Source organism: Dermacentor albipictus, chromosome 9, assembly GCF_038994185.2.
Source record: "Dermacentor albipictus isolate Rhodes 1998 colony chromosome 9, USDA_Dalb.pri_finalv2, whole genome shotgun sequence".
NCBI classification, from domain to species: domain Eukaryota; kingdom Metazoa; phylum Arthropoda; class Arachnida; order Ixodida; family Ixodidae; genus Dermacentor; species Dermacentor albipictus.
The window spans coordinates 120130662-120148980 of NC_091829.1; the positions used below are offsets into that span (position 1 = coordinate 120130662).

The 18319-nt window shown below is 46.6% G+C and overlaps 1 protein-coding gene across 2 annotated transcripts in view; it reads right to left on the reverse strand.

Annotated features, from left to right (window-relative positions):
- Positions 1-18319, reverse strand: part of Crk (Crk proto-oncogene, adaptor protein) — a 59396-nt gene that overhangs the window by 12967 nt on the left and 28110 nt on the right. For both annotated transcript variants that reach the window (XM_065443431.2, XM_065443430.1), the window contains exons 6-7: positions 18071-18223; positions 6379-6456 (exon numbers count right to left, since the gene is read on the reverse strand). In XM_065443431.2, coding sequence (XP_065299503.1) covers positions 6379-6456; positions 18071-18223 — 231 coding nt within the window. The remainder of the gene's footprint in view (positions 1-6378; positions 6457-18070; positions 18224-18319) is intronic.

Below are 18319 nucleotides of genomic sequence, written 5' to 3' on the forward strand. Positions count from 1 at the left end.
AATTAAATTAGTTTGTGCCAAGACCATGATATCATTATGAGGCAAACCGAAATGGGGGACTCCAGATTAATTTTGACCACCTGGGGTTCTTTAACATGTAGCCAATGCATGGAACCAGGCGTACTTGCATTTCACTCCCATGAAAATGTGGGAGCTGTGGATGGGGGTTTGATCCCGCAACCTCAGGCTTAGCACCGCAAGGACAAAGATACTACGCCATCACGGCAAGTATGAGTAGTCCTTATTCACTGTACTTTGAAGGTCTAACGACACAGGTACAGTCGAACCTCGCTATAACGAAGTCCAAGTTGCAGCCGAATATTTCGTTAAATCACGAGTTTCGGCAAGTCGAGGTTCGTATGTTTCAGCAGTACAAATAAAGATGCAGGTTCTTGGAACACTCCTGGCGTATGGCACCTTGTAGATAGCAAAATTACAAAGATAACCAATAAACCCCGGAACTAATAACACAACCAAGAGCGTGATGCCCGATAGCCAGCGGGTACGAACGCATTTTTCTCCATTACACGTACGGTGAAGAGCAGGCCTGCAGCAAGCGCCGCGCCTAGTGCTCATAGCTGCCACTAGATGTGGCCATCAGTGCCATCATCATGATTTGTCATCACTGAAAAAAAAAAAAAAAATCACGAAGACATGGCAACCCGTGGCGCAAAGAAAAAAAATTATGTCCGTACATAAGAAGGCTGCTCGGCGCCGAGCGACAGCGTTCACTGCCGCTTCTGTCACTTGACCAGGTTTTGGGTGATATTAGGCTTTACTAATCTTATTTGTTGAGCTCTCACTGATTCTGACGCCAGCTTCATCCTAGGCTGATGTCCATAAACTCCCCCAGCAGGGGTTTTTCCCCATGGGCGGCCTCTATTCCAACGGATGAATTAACTCTAGATTTGTTCATCCGCAGTAGTGTGAGCAGCATCCCGGTGGCTCTGGTTCCTTCAAATGGAGGCTTTATATGTCTGACCAACCCCCAGGCGATCCACAAATCTCTGTATGCTGCTACCTCTTCATACCAGACCATCATGGAAGTGAGGCAGTTGGCTGCGGAGGTATCATGTGTCGATCACCAGACCAGTCCTGTGTCGCGTTTTTGCTTAAGTGCTCATCATTCGTGTTATTACCAGTGAGTGCCTACATCCCTGCTCACCTCGCCTGCACTAAGAGAATAGTCAGAGGTGTCGATGCCGATCTTTCTCCCGCTGAAACACTAGAGATTGCCTGGGACGGGAGTAATTGCTGTTTACCGATGCAATTGAGTGGCAGACAATAAGCGGGTCCCAAAAAAATCGGCGATTGCAACTTTTGCTGGAACTTCCTGCCCATCAGAACTATAAAGGTGTCATCCCTTGTGTTCAGAGTTGAACCCCTGGCGTTGCGTCCAATTCAATGCCGTAATTGCTGGCGATACAGCCATAGTATGGTAGGGTGTAAATCAAGACAACGTTGTTGTGCATGTGGGGAAGAACATGCTCAAAGTGATTGTAGTGCCCAAGAAGAGTGATGCTGTATCTGTGATGGAAATCATCCAGCCAATTATTTAAACTGTTCTGTTAGGGCTCAAGAATTACAGGTGATTGAAATAATTGATCGACGACCCTGCTCTAGGATGGAAGCCATAAACATTGTGAAAGAAAGGGCATCTGGCTATGCGGGGATAATAGGCAGACAAAATCTTACCACGGACCGATCACTTGCTGCAACTATAGAGGCCGCTGTGGAAAAGGCAGTTACAAAAGCTATGAAAACGTTGGCAATGAGCCTTGGGGAATGTATCTCACAAGCCGTTTCTAGTCATTTATCTCATTTGATGCCAACTACCTGCCCAGCTCCTGTACCAACGCAAACAGTTGATCCTGAGCACCAAACTAACCATAAAAGATCAGATGCCAATCCTTGCAATAATGATATTGACCTTTCAACTCCCTCTTCCACGGGCCCTACAACTTGTAATATGATTAATACAGATTTGGAGATGACAGAGGTGGAACAAAATGCTCGAGCATATAAAAGAACCATGTCTTCTATTAATGAAGACTACTCCCCTGGTCCTCACTCAAAAGCTAAGAAAAGTCGGTCCAGTGTTGTGCTAAAGGAAAACATTCTACAGAAGGCAGTTTCGACTGCGGCACTATCCAAAAAATAGGATCACTAAAATTGCTTCAGTGGAACTGCCACTCTTTACATTCTGCTTCAGTAGATTTAACAAGAAACGTGGCTAAATCCTGAGAAATCTTTTCAAATGAAATTCTACAGATCATTTCGATTAGACCGTCCTACAAGAGGTGGCGGATTAATTACATTTATCTCATCTAAAATTTGCCATAAGGCTAAAATTTAATTTCAACTTTCTACTCCAGAGTGTGAAATCTTAGGGATGGAGCTGGTTCTCCCGGGATGTTGTCCCTTTACCGTAGTTAATGCATATTTTCGATCTGGCGCACAGGACACTAGCACACTGGATAGTGTTAACTCTTGTGGACGTGACATTGTAATCACAGGTGATTTCAATTCTCACCATATCTCGTGGGATTTAAGAACAGATTTGTGCGGCGCCCGATTGTGGAACTGGTCGTTGGACATTCACGATTTCTTTAAGCCTACTGCCGAGCCCGAATAAGTGCGTGGAAATAAAGGATTTCATATTTTTTTTCTTAATCTGCTTTTTCGGACACCTGTTTATTCGGACATTTCCACAGCCCCCGTGAGGTCCGAATAAACGGTCGGCGACTGTAATCAAGCAAATTGCCGATTTTACCAACTTTATTGTATCGAGATTTAACTATATAGCACGTCCCCATGTTCGTAATCAGAAAACACAAAACATTGAATTTAGCTTCAATGAATAGAAACATTTTAAAATTAGCTTATATAATGAAAGTGCCACGTCATCGTCTCCATTTGCACTTCATTGGCCACAAATACCAAGCATACAAGGACTTTATTCTCAAGAGACCACTTTTAGAGATACAGTAAAACCTCGTTAAACCCGAGCCGTTAAACAGTATAGTAAAACCTCGTTAATTCAAATTCCTCAGGTATCTTATAAAAATTCAATTTGTACAAAATTTGAAGTAAGGAAAGTGAGAAAAAAATTGCTCGTTTGAGGCACGTATATATTAGTCCGACGTAGAGTGAGCGCACGCGCACACACGCTACGTCACGTTTCCAAGAAGAATGTCTATAGTTCGACGCACTGGTGCAGCCAACATAACTGGACACGGCCGATGTATCCGACATCGAGATCCACACATTCGTCATGCCGACCCACAGTGCATGGCGCGCAGAAAAAAAGGTGCCCACGCTGCTTCACAGACGGTCACAGACAGCCGTTCAAAGCAGCGCGCGGTTTGGGGATTGTTCTGCACATGCTCTGGGCACTGCGCAAGCGGCATAGAGTGACTGGCCGCAGGCGATGTGCGCAAGAAACATCAGAGTATTGACATTTTTCGTGGCGGCCTTGTGGGTGCTGCCAAGTTTGATCACGTGGCAAGGCGTCCACTGCTTGCCTCAGCTTCCCCTCTGTGTTTACAATGGATGTGCACGACGCTGGTGGGGCTCTGCAAACCTCTGTTTCAGCGGATATTGTAGACGGTGACTGGGTGGAGGCTACAGCTTCAAACAACTTGTAAGTGCTTTATAAGCTCGTTAAGCTTTCTCGAAACGGGTATTCTGGCAATACGGTGCTTGTAATAAAAACGGCGCTAAAGATGTATTCCAAGCTACCCCAACCTTCCACTTACGAATTGAATCGGTATCTGTGTGTTTAACTCTTCATTTAATTTTAAGCAGCAATTTTTTCATGTTTCTGACTCAAATGTTCCCCGTGCGGTCACTATCTGATGGTTTATTTCTGCCAGATCACTCGTGAGTGTGCTCAGTCGAGATAGATTTGCTCTTGCTGGGCACAAGGCTTGTAACGTAGATGTTCTGTACGTTGTAATAGCTTGTAGCACACACGTATTATTGCGATAGTCGCTCGCTTACTGTGTGAACCATTACGAAACGTTCAGCTTCGAACATTAATGTGCTGTTGGTGTAGCCGCCATCACCCGTGCTTCGGCGCATTGCGGCCGTTCACTTATTCTTGATACATTGGCAATAGATGGGGCGCAACTTTGGGCGCTAGTTGGGGTGGATGTGCATAGATTATGTGCAAGAAACTGACTATATGCCAAGAAGTGGCGCTATTCCCTTTGTCACCCTATAACAAGCGGTACTTACTCGTGCAGATGTTCCACGGTTGAAGTCTTTTCTTTGGAGGTTAGCTCTACAACGCTGGCGGATGAGCGATTCTTTTTTATCCTCAAGGGAAGCCAGGCATCGCGAAGAGCCAGTAACACAGGCAGTCCTTATGTAGCAGTAGTGCATGAACTTAGACACACAGATTCATTCCATTCGTTAATATGCCAGTTTTCGCAGCCAACAACTGCACACTTCACTCGACCGCTCCATATTTTGCAGCATGAACGGAGCCCACTGTGTTAGCGAAAACCTAGTTGCATTTCCAACAGCTGATCACACAAAAGTAGAGCAGAAGAGGCAAAGGTTTCACTTCCGTGCGCTCTCACTGAGGCAACGTGCGGTGCCCCACCGAAAGTGCCATCTCATTTTCCTAGAGCAAACTGCTGGGCGAAAAGGGTCAATAAACATGCCTAAGCACCGCCAGGAACAAGAGGGCTGCAGGAACAAGAGCTGCGCTTTAAAAGGCACTCGCAAAACGCACCACAACCTACTGTGACGTTGGTCTCCACTGTACTCGCACAGCTGCACCGGCTGCACGCTGCTGAGCCCCAATTGTGGGGATGCGCGACTCTCGCGCGTCCCCAGATATCTTGTTTTCCCCCATCTCCTGCAATCCCGCTTTGCCGCGTGGCCTGCGTGACGCCTGTGGCGGTCGATGTGGTTGAAGTGCAGCGCGAGAGATGGCGCAAGTGTTGCGCTGCTGACGCCGCCGACAGGCGTGGTTACTTGGGCGCCGCAAGACAAGGCGCTCTCTTTTGGGTTGGGACAGCGAGCAGTGCGGACGTGCCGTGCCGCACGTGCGCCGATCCACGCTTCTGCGAGACCGTCTCGAGTGGCCGCCTTCAAACGCGCCACCGTTCGCGTGACCGTACACGCGGACGACCAGGCGTTGGGATCCAGCATGGGGCGAACATATTCGCTCGCTATCCGGTCGCGTTGAGTCGGACTTCTAGATTTGTTGCGTGCTCATCGGCATGTTTTGGGTTGGGGATAGCAACTCGGCTAGCAGGCATTGATCTATGAAAGGTGCAATAAATACCCTTGTGATTGTTTGCACTACTGTGTTGCTTCGTTCCTTTGTCCCAAGAGCGAGTGAGAGAACCCCACACACTATACGTATAGGTGGCGTCCAAACACATCCGAGCGATGCTTTCCTTTTAGTAACAGCCACGAATCTCAAATGCTATGCATTTTGGTACCGCCAGCGCCTATAAACGTCACGGCCACCATGTTTTAAACATTACCTGGTGCCGCTTCTCGGCAGAACACCAAACATGACAAAAGAAAGAAAAAGAAAAGAGCGTGTATCCACGTTTCTGTCTTGATGGTCTTGAGAGTGAGAGAGAACCGACCTGCAACAGAGGAGTTGGCCATGCCTGGCCTGGCACAAATGTATATTGCTCCAGTCGGGCCCCAACAAAGGGCCGCAGACGGTAAAAGCAGAGTGGCGCGGCCCGCGCGGCGATGCCAGCATTGCCAACATGCTTCCGGGCACTGCCACTCTCCTCATCCACTATGGGGCCGAGTTCAAATTATCGGTGGCGGTGCAGATATTAATGTGAATTAGCGGGATGTGCTACATGTTGCTTTCAATACATTGTTGGATGGACCGCGGTGCCTTCTTCGAATTATCTAAAATTTCGCATTAATGAGTCGGGAATTAATGAGCCCTTACTGTATTGCTGTAACCAAGTGCAAAACATTTTAAAAATTGAAATAGCATGTTGACGACTATTCTCCCATGGAAAATTTACACCATCAGCAAAGTAGAATACACTGGGTTACTGCTATACTTGCTCTGTGTTTGTCTGGTTGAGTGCTGTGCCACCAGAAGATCTCCAGCAACTTTTCCCTGAGTGTTTTAACAATATGCAGCATCACATGCAGACATGTATTCAATAAACCAGTGGCGGTGGACATTCCCAGCATCTCCTGTATAATCACTGCACTGTCAAACAAAAAACTTCAAATTTTAAGATCACCATTTTCACTGCACAGTTACTTCTGGGGCACCCAGTAGTGGGTGGTTTCAGCAACCCCTTCAGTTTGCCTGCTTGGCAGCAGGACAGTGCCACTTCCTTTTTTTGAAACTGAAAAAGACAATTGTGGAACACTTGCCTCCAACTTCAGGGCTGTCTTGTCGTAGGCGTTAGGGACCCGAGCTTGTTTCACCCTGGCCCTGGCAGGCAGCTTCCTCTGCAAGTGGATACCGGAAAATGAGACAGTCGTCAGGCTGGACTGAGCTCGGAACCACACTGTGGCACCATGCCAACTCGAATTATGGAAAGCTGAATGGCTGAGGTGTTGTTATAAAAAAGAAAATTGCCAGAAAGGCAAGGTGTTGAAAGCAGTGGAGTGCAAATATTTGAATATTAAATTTGAATTGTTTAGTATTCGATTCAAAAGGCACTTTCATTATTCTAAATATTCAAACCCCCGAAAATTGCTATTGTAAGTTTTTTTAGTCAGTTTTGCCCCATTACGGCCGTGTTAAGGGGAGGAGAATACAGAGTGTACTAAGGGGAAGCGTTCTTGCAGTGCAGTGAAGCATATCAAAAGTAAGAAGGGGGCACTGTTATGGGGCACCTTCCTGCTGGTGCTTATGGTTACCAAAGAACTATAGCTCAAATACCCACTTCCCTGCCTTTTCATGCATCTGGACAACACCAGCCACAAGGTGGAAACCTCTGTGTCTGCTACTATTCTCGCTAGTGCTTAAAAAATGTGGTTTCTAAACTACAAATCTGACCAAGTAGCTAGCCTGGCAATGTTTTCAAACATTCGTTCTAAACTAGTTCAGTACCACCAGGATGCTTCGATGGCAAAGTGGATTAAAAGCATGGCTTTAAAAGAAGCAAAGAAAACTTCAACACCAAGGAACCCAGATATGTCCCTAACAACGAATGCCACAAGCACAGGTTGGAAGATATGTGAACAATGAAATTTCGAGCCAAAATGGTGATGCACGTGAGTGACATGATGCCCACTGTTGGCTTGGCTTGCAAAGAGAAATTTGCCAGTACCAGCCACTAGCGTGTCCAGGGAGCAGCCCTTTTCGGTGTCTGAAGTAATTGTGATATGCAGGAGGATATCACTACTCTCCAAAATGTTGAGCAGCTATCCTTCCTTCATGACAACATTAAATAACTGCAGTTACGATACTGTCAAGCAAAAGCACTGCACTAGAAAATTTTGTTTCACACAAAGTGTAATTTTCCTGTGTGCTATTTGCTGTGGTGACCTTTTTTTCTTTACCTCTGGTGGGTGAAAAATATTTCATTCTCGCAAAACCAATAGCATTCGCAATTGAAAAATATTCAATTCGGACTTCTTTATCGCTGTTCGAATTCGCTTCGAAATTGAAAATTGGATATTTGCACATGCCTAGCTGAAAGAAATAGCAAAGCAGTAAACACCTTGTGTGGAAAAATGAGTCCAGAAAGAAGAACATGGACAAATACGAAGCACTGCATTGTTGTCCATCCTCTTCGGCATCTCTTCCATGCAAATGTTTGCTTCTGAAGATCAGCAACTAGCCCAACGCCAAGTTGCTATGTGACAGCAATGTATTATACCAATGCCACACATGCACTTCTGCAATCTGGGCTGACCTAGATTAAGCTCGATCTGGATGTGTTGGCTGCTAGACGGACACTATTGGATCATGATTGCGATCCGACTATCGCTATCCATGATTCACAATCATGTTTCTTGATTGCGATCGCAGGCTGACTGACGTCTGCGCTCTCTAGCACAGTATTCTGAAAACGCTAAAAACAAAAAGTGCATGCAGCTAAAAAAAAAAAAAGAACGCTTAAGGACATTTTTGTCAGCAATATAGTTGACGACCGATAATTTAAACTCCACGAGAAACATTAATAAGTCCGAACTATTGAATGTCCAAAAAACAAATGCATTTAAAAAAGATGATTTTAATTACGTTGTAAGGAATAAGTGGTCGATTCATTGCAGCATGCACTTCTGCTTATGTGCAACCAAGTCCACATATATTTCTGCCAGTTTTGTGTTATCTCTGTACGCTGATGCAAGGACTGCAAGGGCTCCAGTCAGATCCGCATGTGAAGGCTCCGGAGCACATGGTACATCATTATCGTCTGCATTAAAAGTTGCAGTTTGACTGCGGGAGAACTTGCTCAATTGTTTCCTCGTCGTTCAATTCAGCACACGACGACACCGCACTGTCGTTGTCTGCAAAGTCTTCAAATGTAACGGCTGCAGGAATCGGCACACCGCAGCCTAGCAGGTCATTAATGATGTCTGCCTTTGGGCTCGTTGTGGTAGGCGGCAGTTCAGGCTTTTCAGTTGTGGAGCAGGGCTCATTCGGACTGCGAGGGTACCGTTGGTGCCATTTGACGCAGACAGACGAGAACTTCACGAGACAGATTTCTTGGAGCCAGCAGAGCGCTGTCGAACACATATACTTTATTTGTTCGACATATAGAAGGACAGACTCAGTTTCGGTGATGTTAAAGTCTTGCGGTCTTGAATTATTGGAAGATAGGTGCAAGAAGCAGAGAGTAAAAACGTTATTTCAAATAATTCACGACGAACTAAAAATTATTAAAGATTTGTATCTGAAACCTCCAGGCAGACTGAGCTCCCGCTTAAATCATAGTGAAGCTATTCAACCGTACTTGTCCCGAACCAATGCCTTTCGTTGTTCGTTCTTCCCAGAGTCAATAGAGCTGTGGAACAAGCTACCTGCAGAAATTGCTCGCAGTTCTGATACTGCATTGTTTACAAATGCAATGAAGGTTCCTTACTAAAACTGTACCATGTGGATATTTTAGTGTTTTTCTTTTCTTGTTTTGCTCTTTTTTCCTTTTTTTCTGTTTGTTTGCATGCGGCAGCTGGTTGAACATTTGAATACATGTCTTACAGTCTGTATATCATATCTTGTATTGTATCCGTAGGACACCGTAGTGCATATGCATATTTCTTTTGTATCTGGCTGTCTTGTATGAACGTATATGTAACATCCCTCCCTGTTATGACACCCAACTGAGGGTTGACGGTATTTCTAAATAAAAAAAATAAAAGAAAAATACTAAGCAAACAAGCACAGAATGGCAGAATGCTGTCCGGAAGGCAAATTCAGCAAACAAGAGCAGGCCATGTGCCGTAGTGCCGGAATGCGTAATGTGATGATCACAATTTTGGTGCAACCACACAATTCAGGCAAAACCTCCAAGATAGGCATTTGCAGATGCCGGGTGACACGGGCCTCAAAACCGAAAATCATGAAAAAAATACATTTTTAGGAGCTACTTGTTTCAGCACCTGTAATGCCTAATCTACACCGTATCAAAACAATTTGCCCAAAAACCCGCCCTAAGTGTCTGAAAAAGATTACTTTGTCAGCGTGCACGGCGAGAAACGACCCCAAATTTCGCAGAAACACCGGTGGTCACGGAGCTATTGCTCATCTTCCCTGCTGCTGAGCGCCGCCATCTTGGTATAGTTCGAAAGTTCAAAGTTCCACCTTTCAGATCACCGCATCCTTGCCGATGATGGCTGCATAGAAAAAGCGCAAATGGGAAACAATCTGCGGCTGGTCTGACGAAGCTCACGCTGCACGCACCGTTCCTATTGGCTCAGTGTGCCAGTGCGCTGAAAGGCACCTTCTGATTGGCTGTTGCTATGGCAAGTAGGCCTAGCAAACGAGCTCCTCTGCTAGGCCTGGCAGTGGGTCGCTTCAAAAACTGCTGATATGCCGTTTCTTTGTTCATCGTATTGCAAACGTAAGCAGCAAATCGACCCTCTCTAAAACAAAAATGAAAACAAAAAGTTTGAAACCACATATGCGTCAAAGAAAAGCGAAGGCGGTTGGCCAAATACTCTGACGTGCAGAGAAGCCGACAAGATCGCGCTGGAGATAAGCCACTGCATCGCCCAATCTCATACCACATCGGCAATAGCGCAGCAGCGGAACTAGCCATTGCCCTTTGTCCTCGCGTGTAGGTTTACTTTGGAGACAGCAGGCAACGTGCCGATGTTCCTGCCCCCTGCACGTACCTACACAGGTTCGTGTAGGTGCATTCCAGATTTTGTTACGAGCCTATACGTGCGCCTAATGTCTACATCTGCAGGATAATTTTGCGGATTTAAATATATTGCAATTATTAATTCCCAGTTTTGAAGCTTGAAATTTATATTTTCCCAGATTTTCTTAAGATTTATTTTCTCGAGAACAGCTTTTCTAAGTCTCAAATTTTGGGATCAGCACTGCGTCCCTTCTATCCTACTCATTCAATTCTCGTCACTCTTTTTTTCCCTGAATGCAGGTGAGTCAAGGAGTGCACAAAAGCTATGATACAGTAAAAGCTCGTTAATTCGAACCGCAAGGGGAAGCCGCTTCAGTTCGAATTAACGAAAGTTCGAACTAACGAAAGTGAAGGAGAGCAACAGTGCACTGCGATCTGGAAGCAGTAGGGCATGTCAGAAATTTGGCGTGTCAGAAAGTGATGGCGTGTGCTGCGGGCACACGCCATCTTCAAGTCGAAGCTCTGGGTCCGACTGTGCCACACCACCGATCTCCACCGAAACGAACGTTAGCCGAGGCTTAACACTATCGCAATGATTCGCGACGGCCGATACCTCCTAAGCTGAAAACAGAGGTGCACAACCGATGAAGACTGCCGAGACAAAGACGCTGAACATGTGAAGGTGGCGAAGGCCCTGATTCGTTGGTTCTTGATTGCAAGCGCAGCTGCGACGTACTCGATTCGCTGTGTTTTGGCGCTTGCCGTGCCATCTCCGCACAACATTAGCAGCTGTACAAGATTTGCAAAGCCTCCGAGATTCGCAACGGGCAAGAAGTCTTGGAGGTTACGTAGAACGGAGAGGCGGCAGCCGCCACTGCCTTCTGGCTGACCCCACGTCGTTTGGATTTTTTTCCGATTTTGCCTTCTCTCGCCGTTCTCTCCGTTTCGGAGGCAATACAGCCTTGTGTGTAGGCAGTAGGCGCTTTTCCCTGGCCGTGTGCCAGGTGAGCGTAGTTCGAATTATCCGTGAGGGAACCTTCTCGCGTTCGAATTAACGGACTTTTTTATACATAGACTTCTGTGGAGCTTGGCCGGACCAAATCGTACAGTTCGAATTATCCATAAATTTGAATTATTGAAGTTCGAATTAATGAGCTTTCACTGTATATTGTCTTAGGACACTGAAATACTTTGAAATCCTGTAGAAATCACCAACAAGAATACACATTTGTAAAGCTGCAACTTTAAAATTTCATAACTTTGGCTACAATACAGATACAAACATCCAAGTGCTAACTTGCAGTATTTGAACACCTAGGAATATACCTGCTTAATTTTAGGTATGCTGTCGCAGTACATTTTTTTTGCAAATCACCTCCCAAATCTTTAACACATGAAGGATTGTAACTACCATATTTATACACATCTAGGCTGATAGTTCTTTTCAAATAATCATATTCCAAACTCCAGGGTCGGCTTAGATTTGAGGATATTAAAAAACGGGCCAATTTGTAATTAAAAATGATAAATATGGTGCACGGCTAGCACCATCTAAAAAGGTAGTATAGCAGCTACTATTAGCCGCGCTAGTACAGTAAAACCTTGTTAAATCGTACCCACTTAAACCTAGTTTCGTTTTAAAAGTACAGTAAACCCTCGTTAACTCGAAGTTGTAAAATCCGGGAAAAATTTCGAGATAAGCAGAGTTTCGAGTTAAGCAAAGTGCCGAAAATTTCAGTGACCGGGTTACTGAAACAGCCAGTAACAACCAGCACTGCTAACAAACGCCCCACAGCACGAGGGGAGCTTTTGCAAAAAACGCAGAATTCCCAGGAAAAAACTGAATTTTATTGTTTTGAAAAGAACTGGGTGATGCTTGCCTGCTTGGCGTTGGCATTCGGCGCGAGAAAAGCGTCCTCGAGCTGCTGAACGCACCGCATGAGCCGTTGTTCGCCGCCGCTGCATTCAACTTTGTTGCGGAGCAAACGTAGCAGGTTTCTCGTTTCTGCAGTTGTCGGCACTTCTCGAGGTGGTTCTTGGTCAGCGTGATCACCGTCGTCGTTCACTGCCATTTCAACAATGTCGGCGTCAGACAACATTCCGGTAACGGGCACGTCCGACTCGTAGAGCGCGTATTCTTCAAAAGTGAGTTCGCCGTCTTCGGCATCGCTGGCGCAGCCGGCAGCTTTGCGGACTTCGTCGCAAAGTTCATCGCAATCACTAAACTCGTCAGTGTCTGGCTCGAGCGATTTCTCGCCGCGCGAAAATCCTGCGTGCGCGAAACAATTGGCAATCGTCAATGGATGCACTTGTCGCCAGGCTTCGGCGATCAGGTGGACTGCACCCAGCAAATCTATTTCGTACTTCTTACCACTGTCGTAAGAACACAAAATGCGGCGCAGCAGACTCTTCCTGTAGTACTTGCGAGCAACCTCAATGACTCCTTGGTCCATCGGCTGGAGCACGGACGTCATATTAGCAGGCAGGAACTCCAGCGTGACAGCCTCCAAGTTGTTGATTTTTCCGTGGCCGGGGCAGTTGTCCACGACGAACAACACTTTCCAGCCGTCCCTTGCCATTTTGCGGTCAAGAGCACGTACGTACTCTTCAAAGAGCGCTGCAGTCATCCAGGCCGTTTTATTGGCGCGGTAAGTCGCATCTCTCGGGAGCCGTGCATTTCGGAAGCACCTTGGATTGAGCGACTTACCGATAACAAGCAGCGGCAGTTTTTCATCGCCGGTGGAGTTGGCTCCGAAAAGTATCGTCACTCGGTCTTTGCGCTGCTTAGCGCCTGAGCACGCTTCTCCCTTCGGCGTGTATGTGCGGCTAGGCAGCATCTTATAGAACAGTGCTGCTTCGTCGAGGTTGAAAATGTCCTTGTCCGCGTAAGCCTTTTGCAGCTCAGCGAGGCGGTGGTTGCGCCAGGTGTCTGCAGCCCCTTCATCAACAGTGCCGCTTTCGCCGTGGATAGGCTTCGAGGCCACGTTATTTCTTTTTTTAAATCGTTCAAACCAGCCATTGCTGCAACTGAAGTCTGTGTGGCCCATCTGCAACGCCAGCGCGTCTGCCTTCTCCATCATCATTTGGGTTGTCACGGAAGGTTGGCTGCCCTGACATTCCGGAGCCACAGCATGAGCGCTGCTTCGACGTCCGGGAATTTCGAGGCCCGAATCCGCTTCCGCTCACTGGAAAAACTTTGCTCGAAGCCATCGAAGACCTTCTGTCGATTTTTTACAACTGTCGAAAGCGTCGACAAGGGGATGCCGAATTCTTTGGCGATGCTTGTTTTGGATCTTCCCCCTTTCTCCACTTCCTTGATCAACGCGACTTTTTTCTCCAGCGTCAGAGACTTGCACTGCTTGGGACGGGACATCGTCGTCGTCCGTTGACCACACACCACGCACACAACAAAAAAAAATCGCAGTCAACGCGTCGTGCGCACAGCGCGACGAAACAAAAGAACAGCAGAATCGCACACGCAACGTTCGCACGTGCGAAATGCGGTGGCACGACTACCCGATAAAACCCATGAGCCCCCGCGCGCAAGCGGCGCACACCACGTGACTGCTTCCAAGGTTACTTGACGTGGTTGACCGAAAACAGCTGCATCCGCTGGAATTTTCTATTCGCCCTTAGATCGTGACCGCGTTCGGCACTTTAGTAGGAACCAAGAGCTCGCTCGGACCCTGTATCACCTTTAGGTAACGGCCTTTGCCTTCAGCCGTCCCGGTCAAAATTTCGAGATATCCGTATTACGCCCGAAAAATGCTTCGAGATAAACGGGTGCGAATACATAACACCTATGGGTGGGGAAGGCGCGGCGTGGAAAACTTTCGACTTAACCGATATTTCGAGATAAGCGAGTTCGTGTTAACGAGGGTTAACTGTAGCAAAGTCAAATCCCCGACTCAGTAGCTATTTAAGCTAATGTGTTTTGTATCCGCATCAACGGTACTAGCTTATTGCGTATGTATAGGTTAACACATAGTGTTTCCACTTTTTGTCGAGCAAACACGGCGATGCGTCGTCTACATCGGGCGGCCCAGCAGAACAGCAAGCCTCAGAGATCGGAACAACGGCCTCCAAGCGCCCTGTGCGTTTGCGCATGAAGCCACATCAACATCAACATCATTTCGGCGCTGTGCCAGAGAGCATTGTGGCGTCGTGCAACCACAGACTCGCGTCATGCCGAAGCTCGGATAAAAATAGACGCCAGGTGCTCAGCATAGAAGAAAAATTAGACATTGTTCGTGCCATGTTCGTGCTATCGAAAGCGACACTAAGAAGTTGGCGCTAGCACGTGATAGGGATCTGCTGTTGACTACGTTGTGCGGCAATTGGAATGCGAAGTTGCTCGGCAGCACTGCTGCGACCACGAAGAGATGTCAGCTATGAAGTTTGACTTTCCGCTATCGTTGCGAAAGTGCCGACTAGCGACAGTGATGAGGACAACACAGAAAGCGACAGCACAGGCGATTCAGGCCCGACAGTGGCAGAAGCTACGCATTACATCAGCCTCACGAATGTAATCGTCATGACGAGAACAGCACCCCGCAATGAAAACGGCTCCCCGCAACTTCTGCAGTGCTACCGCGCGCGTGCATGGAGAATACGTAACGCCAATGAGGAATCTGCCATGCGAGTGTTTGCCGAGGAGAGGGGCTGGCTGAAAAGTTGGCTCATAGCTTCAGTAAGTTTGAGGCCGCTGTCATCGCTGCTAGGCCACCGCGGCATCAAATGAAAATACAGTAAACTCTCAGTTGTACAAGCATCGGTTTATCGAATATTTCAGAATAACGAACTTTTCAAAAATCCCCGGCAGTTCCCTATGCAAAAACGTTTCACTTAAACGAATTTTGGAACAGTCAATATTTCAGTTTAACGAACTCACTCAGAGGACCAAGGCTTATTTTTACGATCAGAACCGTTCGCGCCCTCACCAAACCGCCGCTCCAGCGGCATTGTAACGTCGCTGGCGCTACAGCGCCCCTGGGGCAAAGTGGCAGCGCGGAAAACGAACAGCAACGAGGCATGGCCTCCGAGATCGCCCGCACAAAGCAAGCAAGCATGTAATCTCGGAGGCCATGAACAAAGTAACATCGCTGGCTTACAACACCGCCAGAGCAAAGCGTCGATGTGTCACACCACAAACCACGTGGTGTGTGTTTTTTTTTCCGACAGGCTAGTCGTGGCATGGTCGTCGTCTCTTTCTTTCGAAGAAGAGGCGAAGAAGACGAAGAAGAGACGAAGAGGAGACAACTGCCGAGCCAGTTTCAAGGTCTATGACTCTAGCTGAGGTTGTAGGGTACATTGGAAAGTTGAGACTTTTTGTCTCAACACGAAGCTGTGCCAGAAAAAGTGAACAAACACACTGACTCTTTGGACAGTTTTGTTACTTCTTGTGCTTTAAAAATGCAAGTGCAGAAGAAGGTTATAGATTTTTTTTCTAAGTGAGAAAGGCAGCATTATAACTGTTATGAACCTTGTACTTGCTGATAAGTACAAATTCCATTTCACATATTTCTAACGCTATGGATGTCATGTCTTTTGCTCCATGAATTGCACTTCAAACTTTTGACTCTGTATGCCATGTCATATGTTGGTCTAGTTAATATTGAGTTTAGTGAACTTTCAGTTAAAGGAACTATTTCCTTCATTCCCTTGAAGTTCACTCTAGTGAGAGTTCACTGTAACGCTTTTGTCACGCAAAGTGAATAAATACTGCATTTTTTTCCTCTTTCATCGCACTCTCTCTGAGTTTCATTTTTGACAGGTAAGTGGGCGATCTCATTTCGGTTAAGCAGTACTACCCTTTAGTACATACTTTTTCCGAGCTCTGGTCAACTACGATTTAACGAGGTTTCATTGTAGCCAACTGAAGCAAGCGAGCGACGTCGCTATTTTGACCTATTGGTGTGCGGCTTGGCCAATAGCCTGACGTTACCGTAATGGCACCAAACAGGCGATGCTACTATAGTGCCGCTTTCAAACGAAAAATTGGGCTAGCCACAGAGGCATCGTCAAACGTTCAAGCCGGGCGAGACTTCGGCATCGATGAGAAAAATGTCCGTTGTTGGAGGGGGCAACGGGAGACACCTTTTACATGTGCCGCAACGAGGAGATGACAGGGATAAGAAAGATAGCGCGAAATAACGGGGAGGAGCTGTTCATCGAGAACGCACCGCATTTCGATGCGTGTGAGCCGTACTGCACTGCCTGCGCATGCATGGGGACGCCAACGCAAGCGTGTGTGTGTGGTCTGGCTAGTGGCGATAACATAGAGTGAGCTCAGCATGTTCATATTAAATAAATGCTGTGTTCATTTTGTGAACACTGTCTTCACTTTTCTGTTCGGCCTACATTCAAGGTAAGTTTTTTTATTTTTTCTGGTTTTGGGGATTCAGGAGTTGGCTTAGAATCGAGGTTGGCCTAGATTCGAATAAATACGGTACCTTTCTTTTATTGACCTAAGAAAGAGTCTAATTACATATTTATAAGTGGTAATCCCTGAGGCAAGGCCTCAGGGATTACCACTTAGTGTGTAATCCCTAAGGCCCCACTTTATGGCTCGTATCTCTGAGGCCATACTTGATGTCTCTTCAAAGTTGCCAGAAGAGATAATCGAGGCAGAGTCGGCGTAAGCTTTTCAGCCACGGACGGAGTCTGGATAATCGAGTGTAGAGCTGGCGGCTGTCCGAAATATCGGTTGTCTTTAGACATTAAGTCTATGGGGCCTGTCGCAGTGCCACGAAGCTGTCCGAATTACCGAGCATGTCCGGATTATTGGCGTCCATTTATCGGTTGGTGACTGTAGTATGCTGTAAAACAGACATATTGTCCAAATTTAACCATATTTTGCAAATCACCATTTGTAGTGAAGACATTCTCGAATTCTGAGAGTTGCAGACCTTCAGCGGACGATAGCAGTGACCATTGTTCGTTGCGATCAAGAAATCCAACATAGATCTGCCTCAATCATGATCAGAAGTGTACGCATGACACAGGTATTAGACCATTATGTGAAGCAAGGCTTGCAGCTTTAGGGGCAGTATAAGTTAGACAGGCTTGCTAACTAAACAAGCATGGTGTCCTGCACCCTGACAGAGGAGAACCTACAGCCACTAACGCTGGTGGCATGATGAAAGGCAATGAGATCAGCAAGTGCACATGCTTGTCCCAAATCAATCAGCTCACTCTGCAACTTCCCACAACATCTGCTCACAAACTTAGTGATAATCTTATGTGTGAAATCACTGAGCAAGAAAAGATTTCACAAGTTGGTTCTGGGTGTGTCAGTACCCCATCTGTTCGCCTGTCAGATAAGGAGTTAACCTGACCTAAGAAGTGGTCTGTGCTTGTGTAATGGTCATGAGTTTACAGTATAAAGACAGGTCGCTGAAAAGAAACTTTTGTTGTTAGTTGGCACTCGGCTTCTAGCGTCTCTTTCTTCTGTTCATCCTTGTCTCTGCACTGCAATTCGTCATGATGTTGAACCGACACGCCCAAACAGCCACAATTATGAAGTAAACATTGTGTTGATTTTATGTCCATTATTACTAGGTACGTTTCTCAAAAATTTATGCAGGAAATATATTCAATGAAAGGCATCACACTCATTACAGTATGCTCTCCATTTTTAAGCAAACATGTTGCAGGGGCCCTTTGAAACATTTTTGAGAGAAAAGGACCTTTCCTAGCCCCACAACAACATATTGCAATCACAGATATTTATAATTGCCTAGGCACTTTCAAGTGCTCCACACAAACTACAGCCAAGCTAACAGCAGTGAGACATGCTGACATGCCTGCACATTAGATGGGGTGTTGTACTTGATGGGGTCGCCAGTGCCAGGCGTGGTCCGGGCAGCAGGTGGTGCCACGGGTGGTGATCCCAATTGCGGGGGTGACGCAGGTCCGTTCCACCCGTGCCCGTCATTGGGCAGCTGGCAGTCGTCAACCTGTGGAACATATTGCAACAAGTTGGCGAGTCAGCCAAAGTGGGTGATGCTCGTTGTATTACAATGCTGGACGACATTCATTGCCTCCAGGTTAAA